The sequence below is a fragment of the Cryptomeria japonica genome, chromosome 7 (assembly GCF_030272615.1).
Source record: "Cryptomeria japonica chromosome 7, Sugi_1.0, whole genome shotgun sequence".
NCBI lineage: Eukaryota > Viridiplantae > Streptophyta > Pinopsida > Cupressales > Cupressaceae > Cryptomeria > Cryptomeria japonica.
In genome coordinates this window covers 567,193,348-567,218,225 of record NC_081411.1, presented here as the reverse complement: position 1 = coordinate 567,218,225, position 24,878 = coordinate 567,193,348, and the positions used below count along the sequence as shown (strand labels likewise).

The following is a 24,878-nucleotide window of genomic DNA, read 5'->3' as shown; positions in this document are numbered from 1 at the left end:
TTTCAAAACTCAGATATGAACCTTGGAGATTGCAATGTGCCTTGTCAATATCACACTCAAATTTTCACAGTTAGGCACATTTAGTTCTGAATTCCATTTGCTGTTCAAGTACTGACTCAGATTCTGTAGTTCACAATTAATAAACAAGAAAGTGTACCAAAACTGGAACTCTAGCAATTCGCTGGTAACTGTTACTCTTTTATATCAGATAGGTGTAATATCATGGACTCAAATTTTCACAGTTAGGCACATTTAGTTCTGAATTCTATTTGCGGTTCAAGCATGACTCAGATTCTGCAGTTCACAATTAATAAACAAGAAAGTGTACCAAAACTGGAATTCTAGCAATTTGCTGGTGGCTATTGCTCTTTTATATCCGATAGGTGTAATATCATGGACTCATTACACATTACAGCAACCTACTACAAAGGAATTACTTGAGTGCAGCAATTAACAGATTCACCTTATATATAGAGCTTAGAAATACAATGTCTTTTCCAATTCGATATATAGCAGCACAAACCGACAATGGTTTCAATACAAATGCCATATATTAACAGTCTGATCCCTAATACAGATTGAAGTAAGGATAAAATAGTGCGCCGGTAACCAGACCTGTCATGAATTGATTACTCCATGTATAGAGTTGAAAGTCACTATACAATAATAAAAACCCCATCTTCAGAGAAGTTTCATGCTCTGAAAGGATTATAGAAGGCCTCGACAGACTAGGAATGTCCAGGTCTTGAACGAAGTCGTTCTTTAATTTCCAAGGCAACTTTGAACTCAAACAACTTTGGCTCTGATTAAACTTTCGCCAGCTGTGAAGCGATCTGAATGTGCCAAGCTCACATGAATATAATATCCCTTGTGGATGGAATGTTTATTACTACGCCCAGAACAACTTTGCGATCCTGCACTCAAGAGCCGGCCTTCAAAGATTAAGTCTTCCACTTAATATCTTGGATGCCGCAATAAATATGAAATTTCACTTTGCTGGAAATCAATCCCTCATTTCACTTAATCGCAAATGACAGAGCTTTCAAAATAATCGCCAAATAAATATTAGCCGCGATTACTAATATTTCCTTTACATCATCCCTCAATTCCACGATTTTGCAGTATAGATCGCCCACATATAAAAGATTCACATCAATTGTTAAAACTGATGTATTTCGATTAGGAATTGCCGCAGCCTTAACATTAGCTATTACGGAGCTTTAGACAGCAAATATGAATCATATCAGCAACCAATAGAATAGCTCAGTCTCAAATATTACGCCAATCTAAAGTAATGCAAAACTTAATTTATTTTTCCCTAAATAAGAAACATATGCAATATCTTTAGTTTTGAAACCGAACCCTTACAAATTTGTCTCCAAAGGAGACTTCACCAATTTGCACAGAAGTAGACTCCGTCACAAATCCAGCCCATTTGGAAGAGCTAGGTTTTCAGCCAACCCTTCTGATCAACTGAAAGCTTCCCTCCTCAACTTCTCATCAACATATCAAATTCACTACCTCACTCCACCCAGCCAACCTCTTTATAAAGAACTCCCAGAAGCATCTAGTGACTTTTTGTATTATTTTGTTATTTTCACTTTATTTTAACTAAATTAATTCATCAAGTCATCCTCATGAAATAAATTTAATTTTTGGACAACTAAATTAATTAATCTAATTAAATCACATTATGAAAATTTCGGGGCATTACAGTCCTCCCAGCCCAAACATTGCTTGCCCTCAAGCAATTCTTTGTTGCACCACCAAGATCCCAAACTAGCCGTATGAACACTATATCTATCTATTGCTTCACTTCAATGCAATCAGCATTACTGAAACCTACAACTCTGTCATGTTGGAGTATTCCTATCATTATATTGATCAATGGTCTTATTCCTTCTTCAACCAAAAATGTCTCATCATAATACCACCACCCCATACTCGTGTAGACTAAAAATTGATTAACAATGTGTTGCATACTCATGAGTGTTTGTATACTCATCCATTAAATATACTCAAATCTGTGCATTATAGATGCATAAGACATAGGCAATTCATCATGAAATGTCATACCTGAAAAATCTCTCGCATCAATATCACCTCCACTCCTTGGAAGATCCACTGGTAGGGCTATTCATTTTGGTCATCCTTGCTGCTATTACTTGTGGTGCTTCATTCACCAAGGCCTTGAGTATTATCTCCTTTCCATCCTCCATGAACTCCAACTCCATCTGCTGGAAGTCCTGAATGTCCAAGAGAATGCAACCATTGAATCCTAGTATGATATCAGAATCAACAATCCCAATCACGTAGAAATTATCGGTGATTGTGTAGTCATCAAACTCAATGCTCATTTGTGGTACCCTCTTGTTGCACCACCTCGTAAACCCATCAGCCATCATGACATGAAATCCTAAAAAGTCTTCCAATGGCAACCCTTCTCTTGTTATCAAACTATACTCACAAAATTGTGAGTTGCACCACTATCAACCAAACATGTCACTTGTTGTCCATTAACCATTCCTCTTACACTAAATGGCTGATGTTTGGGAGTATCTGGAAGTAAAACTGTGGCATCATGTGCTAAGGCCATAGTATCTTGCTCCTCATTGTCACTTTCTGAAGTATCATCAATAGCATCATCAACATCGAATGTAACTTTAATATAATACAATTGACCTTTCCCATGACATCTATGACTGGGCACCCATGGTTCCTTACAAGTGAAGCACAACTTCTTCCTACGCAGCTCATTCTTGATCTCAACTTCTTATCATCTTCCTTACTAGGCTTGGATGGGACTTTGGGCTCCTCTTGTGATATCATTTTGTTCTTGGTGCTAGTGTCCTCGTGAATGTGTTTTCCCTTAGAGATATAGCTATTCTTAGTCTCCGAATCCTCCAAATTAAGGGCTCTTGTGATGGCGTCTTGCAAGATATTTGGGTTGAATGCCCTTACTAAACCCTTGAGAGGTTCAGCTAAGCCTTCAACAAATAGGACAATGAGTCTTTTTTCTTTTACATTCGGAAGCATTACTACAAACCCTTGAAATTCTGCTACATTATCCTCCACTTTACCCTCTTGCTTCAGTTGTGCTAAATCTCTGAAGTGGATTTCTAGATCCTTCCTGTCGAATCTTTCAGTCAATCATTGGCTGAAATCTTCCATAGTGGTGATAGAGTCATGCCCTTGAGTTATCATGCCATGGTACCACCATTCGTGAGCTATCCCCTCCAAGTGCAAGGTGACAAATTTTATTGCTTCTTTGAACATTGGGTTCAAGGAGAAATATGTATCTAAATTTTGTATGTACGACCTTGCTGATGTACTACCTATCCCATCAAAGTTGGGGATTGTAATCTTCCCCAAATGGTGTTGGATATCCTTTCTTTCATCATACCTCCTCCTATGCCCACCTTTTGTTTTCAGTTCATAAAAATCCATGAAAGTCATATCATTGAAAACTGCAGCACTCAAAGCGTTACATTCATCATGAAATTTGTTCATTTCATTAACCTGATTAGACTGCTCTTCCTTTATATCTTTCTACAAGAACTTAACCCTAGAGGATCTGGTGTATACTGAGGCTCTTTCTCCTTCAGCAGAAGTTTTATTCCCATCAGAAGTACTACCTTTGGTTCTATTATGTGCAAGCTTGTCAACACTTAGTTGCTGATTTAAGCCTCTCAGTAACTAAACCGTTTCCCTTAATGTCTTAGACATATTATTGTGGAACTCTCAAGTCCTTTTGAAGAATGCTTCAACAGTGTTATCTTCGTTGTCCCACACGGTGGTTCCCTTCTACTTTTCCCTCTATTGGTATCGCAGTTCCCTTTCACTCATCAAATTTCCCTCAGGCTGGCAGATTCACTGCTCTAATACCACTGCAATGTCCCTTGTCAATATCACACTCAAATGTTAGAATATTTAATCTTTACTTAGCTTAGGTTTATTTTTATTTAGTTTAGGATATTCCTTTGGAATTCCTACATGTAATTTGTCCTCTAGTACATGTGTGAGGACAAGTCATTTCTTTTATTTTCCTTTATTAAGGAATATTAGATTTCCTCCATAAGAGGATGTGGACACATGGCACACACATTTTATGAATGGTGGCATTCATAGATTTGGGAGTTACTTTGTAACTCCTCTCCTCATCTCTATTTAAGAGATGCCTCCTCTCTCATTTCTTCTTAATGACAATATTGTAAAGAGCTTCTTGCTCTCTCTCTCTCTCTCACTCATTTTTAGGCATTGCCTCATTCATAATATCACAAGGGGTTTTTCTTTGCTTTTCCCCTTTCAAAAGTTCTTGTGCCTCCTTCTTCACATTTGGGTGATGCTCTAAGGTCTTTGCTTTTCTCATGGTAACAATTACTTCATCATAAACTTTCTTGGATTAATTTTCCTTTCCTTGCTCTTTTATTTCTTTTCATGGTATCAGAGCAGGTTTCTAATCCTTGTTTTAAGTTGACATTGATGAAGGTTACCATTCTGTGGAGTTCACCTTGTTGGAGGCATTCTTGAGAGGAGAAGAAGTTCTTTTCTAATATTTTCTATTGTGCAGGTTTTGGTTTCAAATTTTAACCTTTTTTTTTCAAACTTGTTAACAAGTTTGCCTGCAGGTTTAATCTCCTATTCTAGTTAGTTTTTATTAAAAAAAGGGCTTTGGAAGGCTTGCCGCCAAAGTTCCTTCTTTCTAGTTTAAATTTAATTATTTTTAAAGTCTTGGAAGGCTTGCCGCCAAAACTCCGGTGCTAACTTCCTTTCCTGCATACTTTAGATTTCGTATTCATTTGTTTTGGAAGGCTTGCCGCCAAAACAGTTTCATTATAAAGTTGTTTCTCTGATTCATATTGCAGGTTCTCACATTTTGTTTACTTGCAAGCTTTTTTTGATTAAAAAAAAAGAAATTTAAGCTTCCTTGCAGGGTTTTGTTATCAAATTTTCTCAGTTTCTAACCTCTTTCTCAGAATACTAACTCTTTTTTTAATATCTATTGATCTATTTCAATCTTCGTTTGTGCTTATTTCAGCCTGGTTTACTTTACATAATAAATCTTACATTTTTGTGTATCTAGAAACCATTTCGTTTTCAGTAGCTCTTGAGTGCGTCTATAAGTCCTGTTTACAATTCTGGGTAAGCTTGGCTTACATTCTTGTGTGGGTTAAGTTTGCATTCACTGCTGGAATTTGCAGCGTATTGATAATCAACACCAAAAATTGTTTACCCCTGCACAGGTTCTGTTTTTTTTGCATGTATTTATTGTGACAACTCGAATGCTTGTCTGCAAAGTTATTATAAAAAAAAAAAAAAAACAGTCCTTGTTCTATTTGTCAAAGTTTTGTATTCTGAAAGAAATTTTTTTTAAGTTAGTTACCTTAATACGATACAATTTTTTTTTAAGGGCATATAGGTTCATGAACAGTCAATTAATATAAAAAAACCCTCACTATGAACTAGATGTTTTCTGTGCTCATGAACCTGAGCAATATAACACATTCACACATATAAATCGAAACCTTGCATATCATAAGAAATTTGATTTTATCACTGCAGATAACAGTTAAATTAAACACAACATTGCTTTGATCTATTCCTGGAAATCGTTCAACATTATTTTTTCTGTTCATTTGCATTTTGGTTTACCGCACATTATCTTTTCTGGTCATTGTGCCGTTTCAACGTTCTTCTTAGCCCGTTAAGATTTGGCCCTTGCTTGTGACCAGCGCCCTTGTCAACTGTATGACACTGTGCACATTTGGTCTTGAAAATCTTCTCTCCTTGCAATCTCGAGCTCCCTGTCATATTTACCACCCAATTTTAGGGCAAGGAAAGGAAAATTAATCCAAGAAAGTTTATGATGAAGTAATTGTTACCATGAGAAAAGCAAAGACCTTAGAGCATCACCCAAATGTGAAGAAGGAGGCATTCATGATTGTTCTAAAGTGGAGGATGATGAACTTGGTCAAACCAAAGTTGTGCTTGTGGAGGACCAACCTCCTTCTCTTAACCCTACTCCTAATGCATCTCTTTCTATTCCTTCTAGTGATAGTGATGATGATAATAATAACTCTACTCCTCATGACTCTTCTTCTAGTGATGAATCCATTACTTCTAAAAGAAGACCTAAATGGTTTAAATCTTTAATTCAAGATAGTGATGAATACTTAGCTAGAATGGATAAACTTCAAGCTAGAAGAGTTAATTATTGTAATTATGCTTTAATGACTACTATTATGAATTCTAATGATCCTAAAACATTTGATCAAGCTAAAAATCAACCACATTGGCAAAAAGCAATGAAGGAAGAATATGATACTTTAACTTCTAACCAAACTTGGGATTTAGTTCCCTTGCCTCATGGTAAAAATCTTGTTTCTTGCAAGTGGCTTTATAAAACTAAATTGAATGCTAATAATCAAGTTAGTAAATTTAAAGCTAGATTAGTTGCTAGAGGTTTTTCTCAAATTGAAGGCTTAGATTATACTGAAACTTTTGCTCCTGTTGCTAAAATGCCTACAATTAAACTTGTGCTTGCTTTAGCTTCTAGAATGAATTGGCCTATTCACCAAATGGATGTTAAAAGTGCTTTTCTTAATGGTGATTTACATGAGGAAATTTATATGTCTCAACCTCCTGGTTTTATTAAAGAAGGTAATGCACACTTAGTTTGTAAATTAAAGAAATCAATTTATGGATTAAAGCAATCTCCTAGGGAGTGGTATTCAAAGATTAATGAATTCTTTCTTTCTCAAGGCTTTATTAGAAGTAAAAATGATCCTAACTTGTATATTAAACATAGTGAAGATGATATTATAATTATTATCTTGTATGTAGATGATTTGATTCTTACTTCAAGTTCCAATACTTTGATTTCTGATATTAAGTTTCAACTTAATCAAAAATTTCAAATGACTGATTTAGGTCTTTTACATTATTTCTTAGGAATGCAAATTTGGCAAACCTCTAAAGGAATTTTCTTATTTCAAAGTAAATATGCTCAAGATCTCATAGATAAGTTTAAAATGAATGATGCTCATCATGTTTCAATTCCTATTGAATTAGGCACTAAGTTAATGCTTGATATGCAAACTCCTCTTGTTGATGCTACTTTGTATAGACAATTAGTTGGAAGTTTAAATTATTTAACTCTTACTAGGCCAGATATTGCTTATAGTGTTGGTTTGGTTTCAAGATTCATGTCTAAACCTCAACAAACACACTTTAAAGTTGCTAAAAGAATTTTAAGATATATTAAAGGAACAATTAATGTAGGTTTGTTTTATGATGTAAATTCTGACTTTACTTTAAAAGGTTTTACTGATTCCGATCTAGGTGGAGATCCCAATGATGGGAAATCTACTTGTGGTTATTGTTTTTTTGTTGGTTCAGGAGCAATTTCTTGGAATAGTAAAAAGCAACAATCTACCTCTCTTGGATCCACTGAAGCTGAGTACAAAGGATGCACTAATGCTTCCAAAGAAGTCTTGTGGCTTAGAAGACTACTAGAAGATTTGGGTCTACCTCAACATGAACCAACTCCATTGTATTGTGACAACCAAAGTGCCATTGCCTTGGCTAAAAATCCAGTTTTCCATGCAAGGACAAAACACATTGCTCTCCAACACCACTTTATTAGAGAACAAATTGAAGACAAGCAAGTTTCACTCCTCTATTGCAAGGTGGAAGACCAAGTTGCAGATATTTTGACCAAGCCACTTTGTAAAGAAAAGTTCCAATTTCATTGTAAAAATCTTGGATTACAACCCATTGAAGGGTTTGATGTAAGCTCCCCAAGTAAAGCTTAAGGGGGGGTGTTAGAATATTTAATCTTTACTTAGCTTAGGTTTATTTTTATTTAGTTTAGGATATTCCTTTGGAATTCCTACATGTAATTTGTCCTCTAGTACATGTGTGAGGACAAGTCATTTCTTTTATTTTCCTTTATTAAGGAATATTAGATTTCCTCCATAAGAGGATGTGGACACATGGCACACACATTTTATGAATGGTGGCATTCATAGATTTGGGAGTTACTTTGTAACTCCTCTCCTCATCTCTATTTAAGAGATGCCTCCTCTCTCATTTCTTCTTAATGACAATATTGTAAAGAGCTTCTTGCTCTCTCTCTCTCTCTCACTCATTTTTAGGCATTGCCTCATTCATAATATCACAAGGGGTTTTTCTTTGCTTTTCCCCTTTCAAAAGTTCTTGTGCCTCCTTCTTCACATTTGGGTGATGCTCTAAGGTCTTTGCTTTTCTCATGGTAACAATTACTTCATCATAAACTTTCTTGGATTAATTTTCCTTTCCTTGCTCTTTTATTTCCTTTCACAGTTAGGCACATTTAGTTTTGAATTCCATTTGTTGTTCAAGTATTGACTTAGATTCTGCTGTTCACAATTAATAAACCGGAAAGTGTACCAAAATTGGAACTGTACCGATTTTCTGGTAATTGTTGCTCTTTTAGATCAGATAGGTATAATATCATGGACTCATTACATATTATGGTAACCTACTACAAAAGAATTACTTGAGTGCAACAATTAACAAATTCACCTTGTATACAAAGCTTAGAAATGCAATGTCTTTTCCAATTTGATATATAGAAGCATAAACCAACAATGGTTTCAATACAAATGCCAGATATTAACAATTCTGATCCCTATTACGGATTGAAGCAAGGATAAAATAGTTGGCCGGTAATCAGACCTGTCTTGAATCAATTACTCCATGTATAGCATTGGAAGTCCCTATACAATAATTAAAAACCTGTCTTCAGCAATGTTTCATGCTCTAGAAGGATTACAGAAGGCCTCGCCAGACTAGGAATGTCCAGGTCTTGAAGGAAGTTGTTCTTCAGTTTCCAGGGCAACTTTCAACTCAAACGGCTTTGGGTCTAAGCAAACTTTGACCAGCTGTGAAGCAATCTGAATGTGCAAAGCTCGCATGAATATAATATCCCCAGTGGATGGAATGTTTATTACTACGCCCAGAACAACTTTGTGATACAAATAGTGAAACCTGCGCTCAAAAGCCAGTCTTCGATAGATTAAGTCTTCCGCTTATTATCTTTGATGCCACAATAAATGTGAAGTTTAGCTTAATCGCAAATGACAGAGCTTTCAAAATAACTGTCAAATAAACATTAGCCGCGATTTAATATTTCCTCTTATTTGGATTCCGCCTGAATAAAATGTTTTCTATTTTTTCCTTTGCACAATCCCTCAATTCCACAATTTTGCAATATAGATCACCCACATATTAAATATTCACATCAAATGTTAAAACTCAAATAATTAGGAATCGCCGCAGCCTTAACATCTAGCTATTATGGAGCTTTAGACAACAAATATGAATCATATCGGCAACCAATAGAATAGCTTAGTCTCAAATATTACACCAATCTAAGGTAATGCAAAACTTAATTTATTTTTCCCTAAATAAGAAACATATGCAAATAATCTTTATTTCTGAAATGAACCCTTACAAATTTGTCTCCAAAGGACCCCAAAGGAGACTTCACAAATTTGCACAAATGTAGACTCTATTACAAATCCACCCCTTTTGGAGGAGCTAGGTTTTTGTCCAACCCTTCTGATCAATTGAAGGTTTTTGTCCTTTAATTCTCAACATATAAAATTCACCAGCATACCTCACTTCACCCAGCCAGCCTCCTTATAAAGAACTCTTGGAAGGATCTAGAACATTAGACCGACTTAGCCGACTTTAAATTTTATCATATTTGGAGAGCCTTATTTTAGTAAAGTGACATTTTGTATTATTTTATTATTTTCACTTTATTTTAGTTAAATTAATGAATTATCATGGTTTGTAAGATATTTTTCATTCTACTTCGAAATTTTCCGGTCTACTCTGCCTTGCGTAGCTCCTGCACTTCCCAACAATGGTGGCGCCTGTGAATTTGTTGACGTTTGTGGTTGCAATGATAACTTACATTTCATTGCCCCTACTTGTGTGGACTCTAAGACAAAAGTTGGAGACAAAAAAATGGAAGATAGGGTTTCACAGTCTAGTGTTTAGGCTTGCAGAGCCCCCCTACAACATTCAATGCCCCATGACTCCTACCCTTGAAGCTCCAACCAAGGCGTCTGGGATTGTGGATGAGGTGGGATGGAATCCTTGCCATCCTCTAAGAAGGCTTCTTTACCAAACGGTGGGTAGTAATTTGTAGATCTGGTGTGTCTTAGGCCTAGGGTTTGTGAGAATCTACCTCCTTTAACTCGACGCCATCTCCCCTGCCCACGACTCTCCAATCAAGCCCCACGCTGTGTAGATGGGGGTTGTAACACTATGCCCCCAGTCTCTACATGTGGGATTACCAGTTTTGTGCATTCAAAGATGAGTAATGCTGCAGCAACTGCTTGGAACCACAAGGCTTTGCCATGTATTGGGGGCAGTGGTGCTCACTACTCCCATAATGGACTCGATTCGTCGAGCTTTAGGTATGCTTCCCAATTGTGCGCTCTTCATCCTTCATCCTCAATTCCCAAGGTATGTTTGGGGTTTTGGCCATGGAGCTGGAAGAATTCTTGCAGGACTATGCCCTTATTTGCAGATTCACAGAGGTGTGGCCCAAACTTTGTGATCTGCATTCTTGGATTACTGAGAAGTGGAAACCATTCATGGAGGAAGAAATCTGGATTTATTGTTGTGCCAAGGGTTTTTTATTCTAGAATTTGACTCTCAAGAGGATAGAAAGTTGATACTAGAGAACAATCCATGGATCTACTAGGGCGATTTCTTGTGTATGAAACCACAGTTCCCTTCCTTTGATTCGCACACAAAAATCTTTACCATAGCTTACCTTTGGGTGCGGCTACCCTATCTACCTCTACAATTTTGGGGACTTCATTGTTTTTGAGCCATCGAGAATAGTTTGGGGAAATATCATTGCACCTCCAAGGAAACTATTGACTTCCAAAACACAATCTATGTTCAAATTTGTGTTAAATTGGAGTTGTCCAAAGGTCTCCCTCTTAAAGTACTGCTGAAGGATGGGTAGTAGAGGATGGAAGCAACCGATGGACCATGAGAAATATGCCTTTAGATGTAGAAGATGCTTCTCTATAGATCAACTCACATCCCAAAGTCAAAAACAACGTGTTGTGGGCAATTTAACAGCTTCTGGCAAACCCTCTTGTTGGGCTGGGGCTGAGCCTCACCGTCACGGCATTCCTTCTACCTGTCAAGATTCAAATCCTTCTCATGCTCATGAAAATACAAAGGCTTGTTCTTCCCCACCAGGAGATCGTCCTCCTTCCCCTTTGATTATTCACCATGATAATGGGCTTACAATGGAATCTCAAATCTCACAAAAGGACTCCCACACTAATTGACGGCACATTGGCTTGTTTTCCAAAACCGCTACGAAATCACTCACTGACGGAGACTCGTGTTGGTTCAGATTTGGAGAGCTCCCATCAAAATGATTATGGATGGATAGAAGTAAAGAGGAGGAAGTAACATCCTTAGCAATTAATGATCTCGAGGTCTACTAAGAATGGGGGAAAGGTGGATATGTAATTATTTATGCTCAGCCATCTGGCTGGGTGTTTTGCAAGCCTTATGCAAGCAAATTTGTGTATGCTTTTTGCTTACCTTTACATTAGCATTGGTTATATTAATATATGTTGCTACAATAACCAATTTGACTTGGGCGAATGCCCTATGTAATCATTTTTGGTTTCAATTTATTTTTTACCAAAGCTTCGTTGCACATTACCAAGCAAAAAAGAAAAAGAATAATGAATTTAAGTCATCCTCGTGAAATAAATTTTAATTTTTTGGACAACTTAATTAATTAATTTAATTAAGACACATTGGGGACATTAGAGAGGTCACGTACATTCAAGTAGGGAGAAAATCTGTTCCACATGTTGGCATGTCAGAACACACATCAATAGATTCCTAATTGTATCTTCTTAGTTTCCAAGTTTCCTTGTTATGATGAACAATGAGAATATTTTAAATGAGGCTACAAATTTTGTGATAAAAAAGTGAAGGTTCCATTTCCTTCACACATTTTATGTTGACATTATCATTGATATGGTCTTTTGTTTTCAAAACAGCAACTAAAAAGCATAAGAGAGCTAGAATATCATTCTGAATTGCTGAGTCGGAATCAAAATCAAGTATGGGTATGTGGGTAAGGTACATAATTGTGGGGTTGGGTATGTTCAAGGTACATCCATTCAAAAATTATATAAAAATCATGCATATATCCATATTTGCAGCCTAAAAACAAGAATAAAATTCTGAATACCACATATCATGCATTTGCCAAGCAAAACTACAATAAATATTACAAATTTGAAATAAAATATACTAACATATTTAAATAAAATTACATTTTATTATATATAAATTATAAATATCTATACATATAGCTAAAGTAAAACATATACTAATTTAATTCCATTCATGATGCATTTATGATTTATAGATATCTCATGTTAGTGATAATTTAATAGTTTTATAAATATTACTATTGCCCTTTATAAATACGACTTATGATATTATCATCACTTATTGATAATATGACCACTTACCACGCACAAATGAATGCAACTTGCAATATTTCTAATAGTTAAAATTAATATATCTTAGAAAACTTTTATTAAAGGGTCTTTGAGGATGCCTCCCCCCTAGTTTTTTGCTACTTCCAAAAATGAGAACACCAAGGACGCGAGACAGGGACAAAATGTCTCCCCGCCATTCCAAGTTTTTGTTAGAAAATGGGGATTTGAAGGACACCCCCACTGTAAAAGGAACATCTCCTTGGAATGTTCTATTAGGGAGCACTCAATTGTTCCCAATGGACCAATAAATATTTCAACTTCATAGGTACACAACTACTGCTATGTTGGAGGCAAAGAGAACAGAAATGAATATACTGTAATCACATTTCTTTGTTGATAATGCATACTTGGCCTCTCTCATTGCTACTATCTTACAGTGATGTTATTCTTTATTAATTGTTGTTATAAGTTCAGATAAGACAGAATTATTAAGCATGATATGTAGGCTGATTTTTGGCATCTTTAAGAAGAAGGATCTAATCATGGTTTTCCACATTAAGGTAGCTTAATTTTCAGATTTGCATATAAGTTTCAGATATTCATGTTGTAGCTGTCCAGGCCTTGTATCTCATCCTTTGATTGGTTTATTGGATAGAGATTGCTCTTCACAATTTTTGGTAGTGAACCTATTTATTTCCCAGCAACACCCAGCTCAATGAATTTGTTGATGGATGAAAGCTTTCTAGTATGTTGCAAGAGTAGGTTGTTTCATTCACCAATTCTTCATTCAACCCCTTTCATTTAATTCCATTTATTCTTGATTTAATCTTTCTAAAGTAACCAGGATCCCAAATCAATCTTGGGAAATACAATGAATCTTGCAGTGTCTTTCTTCAACTAGCTATTTGTTGTTGAGTCTTGCTGGACAACTTTGTCTTTTTCATCTTCAAATAGTTTCACTTGACTTCCCTTTTTGCTTTGCAAAACTTCTTGAGTCATACCTAACTCTGCTAATGGTTTGGTCACTTTCTTGGGAATTCTTTTTTATGAAGATCTATTTCACAGTTCGACTACTGCTGCACTACTCTGATATTATCACAAGTTGCAAAACTTGAACCAGGATATGTTTTTGTCTTTCATTCAAAAAGTGAGTTATCCCAATAACTCTCAATAACATAACCAAAAATTGGAAATTTGCAAGGTCCGTAATTTAAGATAAGTTTTCTCTTATCCTCAAAGAGAAGAAACAAAGGACATCTTGCAATAGCATAGTTTGAAACCAAAGAAAATTGATATGGACAAACTCAAACAAAAATTTGTCAATTGGTCAGCCCACATTTGTATAAATATTGATTTGTATGAGAAATTTTGATTTACTTTCCCTAAATCCTTTTGCCATCTTTAGGCATTCCATTTTAGCCTCATCACATTGGCTGATTGTGATTAGATTGTTGTGTAGTTTTAATTTGACTTTTATTAGCCCAAACAATCTTGTAGGTGAATTTCCGATCAGCCATTGATTGACTCATTTGTGTAAGAACCAATGTGATGTTTTCTATTAATGCTTGTCTTCCTTCCCACTTATCCAAAATGCAAAATATAGGAGTATTATAGTTATGGACTATAGATGATACTATCTACCTTGGAATACTGGTGCAAATAGATCCTCTCCAATAAAATGATCTTTATTTTGCAATAGAGATCTTCATAGATAGGCAGTGTTCTTATTATAATCCAACTAATTTTTAACAGTAAACACGATGTGCTAAATTTTGGGGAAAGTGAGGGGAGTGGCTAAAACTAACTAAAACAAATTAAAAGAAACTGAGATTTTAAACAGTAAATACAATGTGCTAAATTTGCAATGACAATCTTCCCTGTGTTACTTGTGAGGGGTTTAGCATTATTTTCTTTAAGAAGTTACTCCTCTTTTTAATTTTCATGCATCAAATGAATCAGGCTGTCCAGTCTTGAAAATAGAGGACATCCCCTCCAAGTCTCCATGTCCCCAAGATGTCCCAGACATCACCCAAACCCCTAGGGATGGAGTGTTACATCTTACTAAGTAATTTCATCTAATGTAAGTAGCTACAGCTGACATGAAGTTAGGTACAAAGTCAATATAACTCATAAGAACTGCTGTTGCTATTAGTTTTATAGTTTATCATCCCAATTTATCATTGATGCAGCCGCAGAGATGATATGATGATACGTTTGTATACGATGGCTAGTTTTAAGTTGAACAAACTAGATCACGCTTTTAAAGAGTGGCCAGAAATTTTTCCATATCTCACAAATATGTGTACATGAGTGGACCAAACAGGAAAACATTGGTTGTACAAAGGTTCTACATTATTCCAGACAAACATTTAGGAATGGGGGATTCAATTATAATATTTAATTAGTTTCACTGTTATTTCAAACAAACATTTAGGAATGGGTGTTCATGGATAATGTCTAATTGAATTGTCATTTGTCAGCCATTTAAGGAGTATTAGGTCAGTATTGCCTTGTATCAATATATTGACCAAAAAAGTTTGAAAAGAAAGAGCAGTTCATAACCCATTTCAAAGAAGATTATATTTTTTTATAATTATGTTAAGTTGGTTCTTATGGCCCAAGCATTGTTACAGACATGTAGCAGAGCTGGTCTCCTGTCATGAATTACCACTTGATCTTCATCAGTTTCATTCTTCATTGAATGCTCTTCCCTTACATGGGTATTTCTATTTCAACTTGGTTATTATGGTTCAGGGTTTTATATCTTTAACTTCAACTCATTTTGTTTTGTTTAATTTCTTAGTTTTTAGTGTTTAGTTACTTTTCATAACATAGGGTCCTTTTACCCTTTTATGTCTCTATGTAACTGAATGTCATATTTATCCCAATTGATCTACAATTGTCATTCCTGGACATCAAAATAATTTCAATCTCTCTCTTGCAGTGTATGCATCTTTGTTTACTTTTTGAGAGAATAGTTTGAGATACATCCAATCAAAGAAGTTCATGCCTGAGAAGGATCAAGAAACAAAATATCCATTTTATCAAGCTCTATGAACTTATTTTTGGATTTCTGATATCTTAATGTCGCCCTGAGTCTGATTGTTTATGATTCATGCAGTTGTAGATTAGTTTAGTATGAAGCTCTATAAAATTTTGTTAATATCATTTACTACCTGTAGCATATGTCTAATAAAAATTAAGGCTCCGTTACCCTTAGACACCATATTTCAAATAAAAATTTACTTACTATTTCTGGATATGACTATTTAACATCAATATATTCTATTGTCACCCAAATATTTAATTGTGATCAACGATACGGAGGTAGCTAAGTGTAATTATGGGTATGCTTATTATTAATCTGCCTAGCCAGATCTTATATTTTGCAAGAATATAAAAGGTGTTCAAAATATCAACACCAAGTGAGTCTGCGACTTAATAACTTATCATATAAAAACAGTACAAAAAAGACCTCAGAGAAGCAGGCATTGCTTTCTTACAGTAAAGATAAAAATGTGTTAAGTTACCCGTAATCTCCTTTAAGAGTGTAGCTTTCCAATGAAACAAATTCAACATCCATAAAAGACTGGTTTTTGGATTTCTATGCATATTTAGATTTTTGCAAAGGCCCTTGAGAAAATTAGTTCGTAATTTTGGTTTTAGATTAAGTAGTATTTTTAACTACAAAAACCAGATTTTCAATTTATTTTCAAACATCTAATGAGTTGCAAATTTGAGTAAGAAAAATATGAAGGCATCAACAAATGACTCGATGAGTGCTGAAAAAAGCAAGGAACTGATTGTGATATTCCAAATAAGATACAGGGTCCCTAGTGAATTGGATAAAAGCAAGAATAAGATAGAACGATAATGTTTCTTCCATATTCTCCATGCAATTGGCCAAGACCAGTGTATGGAGATATTGTCCAAATAATAGTCACAAGTAACAGATATCAGTTCAACAATATCGAATGTCAAAACTCAGGAATAATCAACAGTAAATTTTCAGAGTTCTGCTTGTTAACACATGCAAATAAAACCACAGCTCAAATAATGATTACTATATAACAAAGATATGGATATTTTTGGGTAAAGTTGACTACAAAAAAAAGCACAGCCACATTCTAGACATGCTCAATCCGTTGTACTGATTTTCCTATATGAAAAGTAGGCATACCTTGTCCAAGTAGGGAACCATTGCTTTTGGGGCACCTCGTATAATTCTTACAAGAGTCATCAGTGACACTAAGTGGACAGGTGAATCAGAACCTGTAGTCCATATTTGATTTTCAACAACATGCAAATATCCTAATACATCTGCCATTGCCAAACTTGGAAGGAGAATTCCAGTCAGAGTTTCTCGTATTGTCATGGCAATCACTGGATTTTGTATAGAACCTGCATTTCCAGATGCACTTCCACTTAGGCACTCAATTAGAAGAAAAACATCACGAATTAAATGTGGTATATCTGAAGCAATATGTGAGTGCCATGTAGTATCCATCCCTTCTGCTAGGAGTTCTGCTGCAGTTGGGCTATGTCTACCATTCACAGTCATGACTAACTTGACAAGCTGAGAAGCAACTGCTATAGCCAAATTTGATTTGACCAAGCTGGGATACCAGACTGCTAATGCTGCACCTACAATAATGCGTGAAGCCTTTGCATCTCCATCTGTTCCTCCAATCATAGGGATCCAATCTTCAGCCTCATATGAATCCAACCAGTTCAAAATTTCAGTCAGTTCAGATAGAGAACTTTGTCCTGAGTCCATCTTTAAATCTGAATTAGCAACAAGAGTTGTCCCTTCGCGTTCTGGAGAGTTGATTATATTTAATCTCTCACAACGGAGAATAATAGGAATTGCTCTTGCAGCTGCGCAGTGAAACAAGGTACGTGCAGCCATCCGAACATGCTCACTTGGATCTTGCCAGAAACATGCATAAAGCTGCAGAAACAAAAAGATATTTTTAGAAGTCAAACAACTTAAAAATGATTTCACTGTCAACACAATCAGATGACAACCCTTGCTCCATCTCTGTCTTTCATACACTTATGCACCAGTTGGCTCTAAGAAGAGAAAATATAAAGCTGCAGTTTCCTCCTAGAACCTGCCTATGAAGTACAACAATCTCTTTTACAACTAATTTGGTCTATGAAACTTAAGTCATAATGGCAGCCTTGTATTGCAATTTACTGAATACCACATAGCTTTGCATTTTTTAGTTGAAAAAAACAATTTTCTAATTTTTCTTGTATCTGACACTTAAGGAAGAGTTTTATTTATTTATTTTTAAATTTATATTATATTGGATACAATGCACACACTAAGCTATTGGAAAACTTGAAGCAGCTGTTTGAAACATAAACCAGCTTTATAAGACCAGAGATTTATTAGTTATAGCATGTCAAAAAATTAAATAAGTAGGGATGAAAGACACCCAATGCAGCTAATACTACATAGTATGAACAAGACACTGCATGACACAAACACCACATACAATCCCAACTCCAATATCAGAAGCAATCAGTCTGATCCAAAATTTGATCAGTTAAGCAAGTCAAGTTAGCTAACTTGATCACTTAATGTTGTCATGGAAGCCAATCCTTTATGTTAAACAACTTGAAGGCTTATTATTGAAAAATGACACATTAATTGAGTATTAGGAAAATGCCTGTTGAACGAAATAGAGGAAGATGAACTGGAAAATCTGATTGCTCAAAGTTACTGGACCTGACAAGGAAAGGAGGCAGACATGATGAATTCGACTGCAACTTAACACATTTCAGTAATTGGGTAAGGGTTGAATCCCTGCCATAACTAGACAAGCAGAGTGGATTCAACCATAGTCAAACACATCATAGAAGACAACAAAGAAAGGCTGCAGAGTGTGAAGGATTTAGAACATGTCTAAGGATTCCTCTTTAGTTACAAGGATGCCTGGGCTTCCTCTTCAACTCCTCTTTTTAACTTATCTTATTAACAACTTCCAAGAGAGGTAATTGTAACTATTTTTTCCTTAGTGTTCATATCTAGTTGGTTGTAGAGGGTTATGTTGCTTTAGGCTATATTCCTAGGGAGTTGGAGCAGAGATTTTGAGGAGTATGAAACACTGGAGACCTAGTATGGTGTGGGATATTACTTTCTTAGGCAAAGAAGAATCCATAAAAACCTTGTTTCAGGAATGAAACGATAGTAACAGCTCATGAGATAGTGACTTGAGAAATAACAACACCTTAATCTTCAATAAAAATCTCCATTTTGTGTTTCTCCAGGTCATATGGCCACAATCTCTCATTCTTATTACTGTTTTTGTGCTCTTTGCTTGTAGTTACATGCTTAATTACATTGTTCCTTGCTCTTAGAAACTCTAGAATGCACATTTAGGAATTGTTATTCCACACAGGTAACAGACACTATTGCAATCAACTCACGCTACAAAAGTACAGGATCTGTTTTGATATGAGTAGGAAATTATTCCAGTAATACTTTTGATTTTTTCATGTGAACTTTTGAATAGGCTGAGTTCATTTTTGAGGCTACAATCTGATTAAATCTTCTGCAATGAGTGATTTTGTACTTAAACTGTGTGATCATCATTTGTTTAAGGTATACCATTTTGTGTAATCTATTGGCTAATAGACTTGGTATGATAACTAGAAATATAGCCATGTTATTATTCAAATAAGGATGATAAATCAATTGAACAATTAATCATTAAATATAAAAATCAAGGTAATAACAATGCTACCAAGATATAATGATAGTCTTGGGTAACTAAATTCCAAAAAAAAAGGCATGTGTCAAGAAAGTGCTAAGTGGCTCCCAAGTTGTACCTAAGGGAGTAAATAAAGCACAAATTGCTTTCGCCAAAGTTTGAATCACTTCAAGAGTAAAGGGCATTTGCATACATATTTGTGCTAGAAAGCATTAAATAAGTTGCAACAGTCAACTACTTTGTGATAGCACAGATTTCATGAGACATGGACATATTGTTCAGGTCACATGTAAGTAGGCATGAATGATGAGATCAACATATTATCCAGGTCACATGGTTGAAGAGATGAACATATTTATTCACTAACTCTTCAAATCACATGTGAGTAGTCACGAATGATACATGAACACATTTATAGTGCCACATATGAGAAGGTATTCATGATAAGAACTTATTCTTTTCTGTGAAATTGCATGAATTTCTTTGAATGGGATAGCTTGATTCTCATCTAATGAAAGTTAAGTACTTTATTTTTCCACTCTATTGTAAAAGGAAGGCATGTATTGAGATGATAAACTGGTTGTATAACAACTAACCATGCTTAAAGAGATAAGCAAAATGGTGATCCCAAGATTTGAATGCAAGTTGAATCTCAAAAGTTCCATTCACATGGTACGAACGAGTATATCATATTAATTCAGTTTTGTGTAGCATACTTTCCAGTTGTGAAAATTTAATGCTGCCTACAGACATTATAAATAATTTAGAGTGAGAGTACATGTATTTTATGAAGGATATATGATCAAATTATGATCTAGCTTAATGATACTTTCAGTTGTGTGACTCTGGAAGTGATTTATTTGAAATATATATGTGGTTGCCTAAACATTTAATAATGTTGCATATTGAAATGATTCACTCTTGAGATCTTGTAAGCTATTTTGTCTTTTGTAATTAGCTAACAGCAGTGAAATTGTTTAATTGGAAATTAGAACTAAAGAATATTGGTTACATTGTCGAGAAATACCTAGCAATATGATCACTTAATCAAGTTGTAAAGATATGATAAACAGAAGTATGAATCTTGTATTTTTTTTATGATGTAGAATAAAATTGATTTTGAATGCCTAACGTTGTGATGATCATTCCTCATATAATCATCAAGACGATGACTATCCTTACAAGGGAAGGACATCACAACCCATTTAATTAGCCTAGTTCAATTATTGAATTATTGTGTATTAATTGTTTAAGAGAAAACAATTAGATAGACAATTTGATTATGTTGAGTATCATTTGAAGGATAAATAAAAATGATTACAATTGTAATGTCCCCTTTTGGTTTATAGCCAATTCGCACACATTTAGCCAGTTCCCAAGTCTTCCAAAGGCTAACTAGTTAGTTAGCGAGAACTCCAACATTCTTGAAGAAGCTTTTGACCAATCTTGTAGAGAAATTGTCCTTGTGTTTAAGTCTAATTGGCTAGATGGAGCCCTTCGATACTTTTAGAATGAATTTTTGACCTTTTGGGTGCTCTCCAAACTTCTTGGAGGAGTGGGCTATTTTTAAAAAGTTACCCGGTTACCTCCAATCATTGTCCCTAGTCTTTGTTAAAATAATATTAATATCTTTTGTAATGCTCATCTTCTATATTTAGTGGTCATCTTAGTTGTCGACTTGTTTAGCTATTTAGCTTTTTAGTCGACTTATTTAGCTTTTTTAGCGCGTTAAGTGAAACTATTGCTTCTTATTAAAGACGCATAGTTAACTTTTTAATATTAATCTTTATTTAGCTTTATAAACTTTTTCGCTTATTAGTTTTCACTTAAACGACTTGTTCTTAATTTAGAAAGTTGTCTTGTAATCTCTATATATACGCTTGTATATTGTTGAATGAATTATCCAATTATTTGAGCAATCAATTTTTCATGGTATCAGAGCGGGTCGATGGGGTTTGTCAGGATTTGGCAAATTTTTTAATAATAAAAAATTCGTAGGCCCTTCTACCTGGATTTAATTTCCAGATTTTTTTAATTGTTTTTTTGAAAAGCTTTTTATTCGAGGGTTTTGAGGGTTTCTGGTTCACGGATTTTTTCAGGTCTGAATCGCGTTTTTGGAAGCCATTTGTGTTTGGGCGCTAGGGTTTGAGAATTTTCGCAAATTACAATTTTTATTCTGAGCACCGTTTTTTGGGTGTAGAAACCTGCGTCATTTTTGGGGGGTGATTTTTCGAGTTTGTGATTCACACCACTCTGCCCACGTTTTTGCGATTTTCGGGTCTGGAAACAAAAAAAAGGAAGGGTTTTCTCAAACCGACGCGATTTTCACATTTTTCCAGCAGTGATGGCAGATTTATTTTTTTGTGCGAAGTTTACCAGCGATGTCTTTTTCGTGGCGTGCGATTTTCGCTGAGGCAGCAATTTTCTGTTGGACGCCTATGTTTTTTTTCGAGACTTTTGTCGGGATTTTCAAGGGCTTTTGCAGCACAATTTTGTCTGCTGGGCGACGTTGTTTCTTCCAACACGATGGGATTCAGACACGAAAGACTACAGATCTCACGTTTTTTCCGCAACCTGTCTCTGCCTTCTCTGACAGGATTTGCAGGATTTTCTGTTTGCGATTTAGGGTTTTTCAGCCACCTCCGCGAATTTCGTGGGATGTTTCTACGATCTAGGTTTTTTTGGCGACAGACCTGCGTGGGTTTCTCTACCAATTTTGCAAAATCGTCTGGTTTTCAGTGGTCGTTATCTGGGTTTCTTTATTTCGTGCCTTCCGTGATTTTTTTTTCCAGCAATATGCGTGATTTTCCTGCGATCTATTTCTATGATTTGCGCGATTTTTTGGGCGGATTTGGTATTTTCTACGACGCCTCTCTGCCAAGTTTTCTACACTCGGCATTTTATTCAGCGAGTTTTTTTGCAACAGAGGTTTTTCCAGCGGCTAGGGTTTTCCCTATTTTTTTTTCAAGCCAGTTCAGATGTGTTTTTTCTGTAAATTATTTTATTTTTCTGATTTTTTCAAAAAAATTTAAAGGTTCAAATCTGCAGGAAATTTTAATTTCTGGGTTTTTTCGTGCCAAGAATTCCACTCCAAGGTTTCATTTTTTTTCCGCAGCTGCTTCTATTCTGGTTTTTTAAATCAGATTCTTCTATCTCGTGCCTTCACTAGGTTGATCTTGTTCAACCTCGATTTTCATGATGGCATCTTTGACCAACATCATGTTGAGCAATCAATTTTTCAGTCTTCAATATCACTTTGGTATGATGAATATTGTGAAATTGGATCATTGGGTTCTTTCCGCAACTTTGAGATAATATTGAGTTATTTAATTAATATTTCACTTAAGTTGTCTAACGTTGGAAAAAATAAAAGAGACAACTAAGTGTAAAAGCTCATTTTAAAGGTATTGAAAAGTTATTTCTAATGGACAACTTGAAAACGGGCCTTTATTCGTGAGAAAACATTATTATTCCCCCAAGAAGTGAAAAGTGCTCCATGAACTTAATTATTTATTTAATAAAAAGAGTTTTGGAGCAAATAAGGAAACAAGTAATATTTTTATTGCTTCAAAAAGTTATAAAAGGAGGTTAAGGGCTCATTGTTGGTTATCGATGAATTTGATGTAGCTTCTGCATTTTGGAAAGAACTTGTGTTCTTCTCAAAAAAACCTTGAGGATGAAAACCCTCTTGAGTTGCTAGTTTTGGTGGTGAAAGATCCTCCCTAAGTGGTTTATGTTGATTTCACTTCAGAATTAATGCTTTGATGGAGTTTGTTATTTTTCGCAAAGTTTTGGTAGTGTTTGAAGGTGTTTCTAGAGTTTTCATTGCTGGTCGTACAAAATGAAATTACTAGGTGATGCCTTAACAAGGCTGTACCGTCTATAAATGCTTGTGGAGTTGTAAATCGTGATTAAAATTAACCAAAACTGATCTGGTTATGCTTATTGAAGGTTGGGCGACTCAATTTTGAAGGATTTTCTAACTTGTTGTGGATGGCATGGATTTCTATTCAAGGTCATACATGTTGCAGGCACTCATGGAACTTGGCATGAGACTCCAAAGACTAGTTGCTTGCATTTTTGACAGGTTCCTTGCTTGTTTAGTGGCACCTAAGTGAGTATTGATCATATCAAACAATATTTTATAGAGCAAGTAATTGGAGGTGTTTTGCAGTTTTGGGTTGTTGGCCACCCTATTTCTAGCACCACTTCTATGTTGGGAATGACTGAAACTCATAGCAGATCTGAAAACTTGACATTCCTATCATTTTGAGAATGTGACAAAGTGTTCGATTTGTGTTTGGTGTTGGGTGACCCTTTGGAGGTATTTTCAGCTAATTTTATGCCCTGCCCTTGAGGTGTCATCCACCCATACCCAGTGCGTTTGGATACAGCTACGCTCGGGTGGGCCGTGTACCCACAATGAACCCAAGGCGTCTGAGGTGTACCCTAGGTGCACCCAGGCATACTCGGGCGCACTCATAGGCGTTGAGCGACAAAAAGTGCAAAAAAAAGCCTTTTTAATTTTTTTCCACATCCAAAACCCTAAAACACCAATAAAGTGATCATTTCGCCCAACACAAAGAGCATTTTATTTGTCTTCATTCTCTATTTTCGAATCTTGGCATTTTGAAGGGCAATTGTTTTTTTCCGAAGATGATCGATCGAGGAGTGCTAAAGGAGGAAAGATAGCTTCCACAAAGAAGATCTAATCATTTAAGGTAAGAAAATACCCTATTCTATAGTATCTTAACATTTTTTTCTATTTTTTTATTTTTTTAGAAGAAAAGAAACAAGTTCAGTATTTACTATAACGTTTTTTATCTTTGTTTTGAACTTTTATTACTTTGTAAATATTGTAGGTTTGCATTTTTTTTCTAATTAAAATTGTATAATTTCTTGTGATAGCAAAATCAGATTGCAAGAATGGCTAGTAGTTCAAGTTCAATGGGTGTGGATGCAAACAAAAAATTTAAAATTGATAAAGCATCTCCTTTATGGAGACATACTATGATGCTTGAACAACTTCCAAGAGGTTACCTTTGGAATCGTAGTGAGTGTAAAACCAACTTTAAGAGATCGTATTATCGAGTGCGACTTCACAATTGTGGCATAAGTGGGGACTGGGATTAGAGTATGTGAAGGAACAAATAAGAAGAAGTTGTCAAGTGGAAAAATTGTGGCATTCATTAGAGAACAAGAAGAAGCTAATACTATAGTTGAAAGAGAAAAACTAAGATCTCATCTTTCAGCAAAGAAAAAATCAATTATTTTACCAACAGACTCTCAACCAATAATGGCCTCCCAACATCCTTTCTTGGAGACACCCTCTATCCAAGTAGAAGGTCTTACTCCTTCCCACAAAAGAGGCACATTGGACAAGGCATTTTAAGATGAAGTGTTGACGTGGCTAAAATCATAGTTGGACTACTCGCGACTCGACTCGACTCGCCAAGCCCCTGAGAAAAAAACTCGGCAAAAACTCAGAAAAACTTGGCGAAAAACACGCTTAATTTTAATAAAAAATGCATTTTTTTTGCAAAATTTAATGAGAAGATGCATCCAATGAGTCAATAAATGATAACACAAAAGAAACAAGCTGATTCTA

General features: G+C 35.3%; 1 protein-coding gene across 5 annotated transcripts in view; it reads right to left on the bottom strand.

The window, feature by feature from the left end:
• LOC131036328 (uncharacterized) overlaps positions 1-24,878 on the bottom strand; it is a 188,490-nt gene that overhangs the window by 96,961 nt on the left and 66,651 nt on the right. For 3 of the 5 annotated variants that reach the window (XM_057968183.2, XM_057968181.2, XM_057968180.2), the window contains exon 5: positions 16,729-17,499. In XM_057968183.2, coding sequence (XP_057824166.2) covers positions 16,729-17,499 — 771 coding nt within the window. Of the gene's footprint in view, positions 1-5,657; positions 5,805-8,733; positions 9,031-16,728; positions 17,500-24,878 lie in introns of those variants that run through there. The other 2 variants (XM_059209409.1, XM_057968182.2) reach the window with 2 other exon arrangements.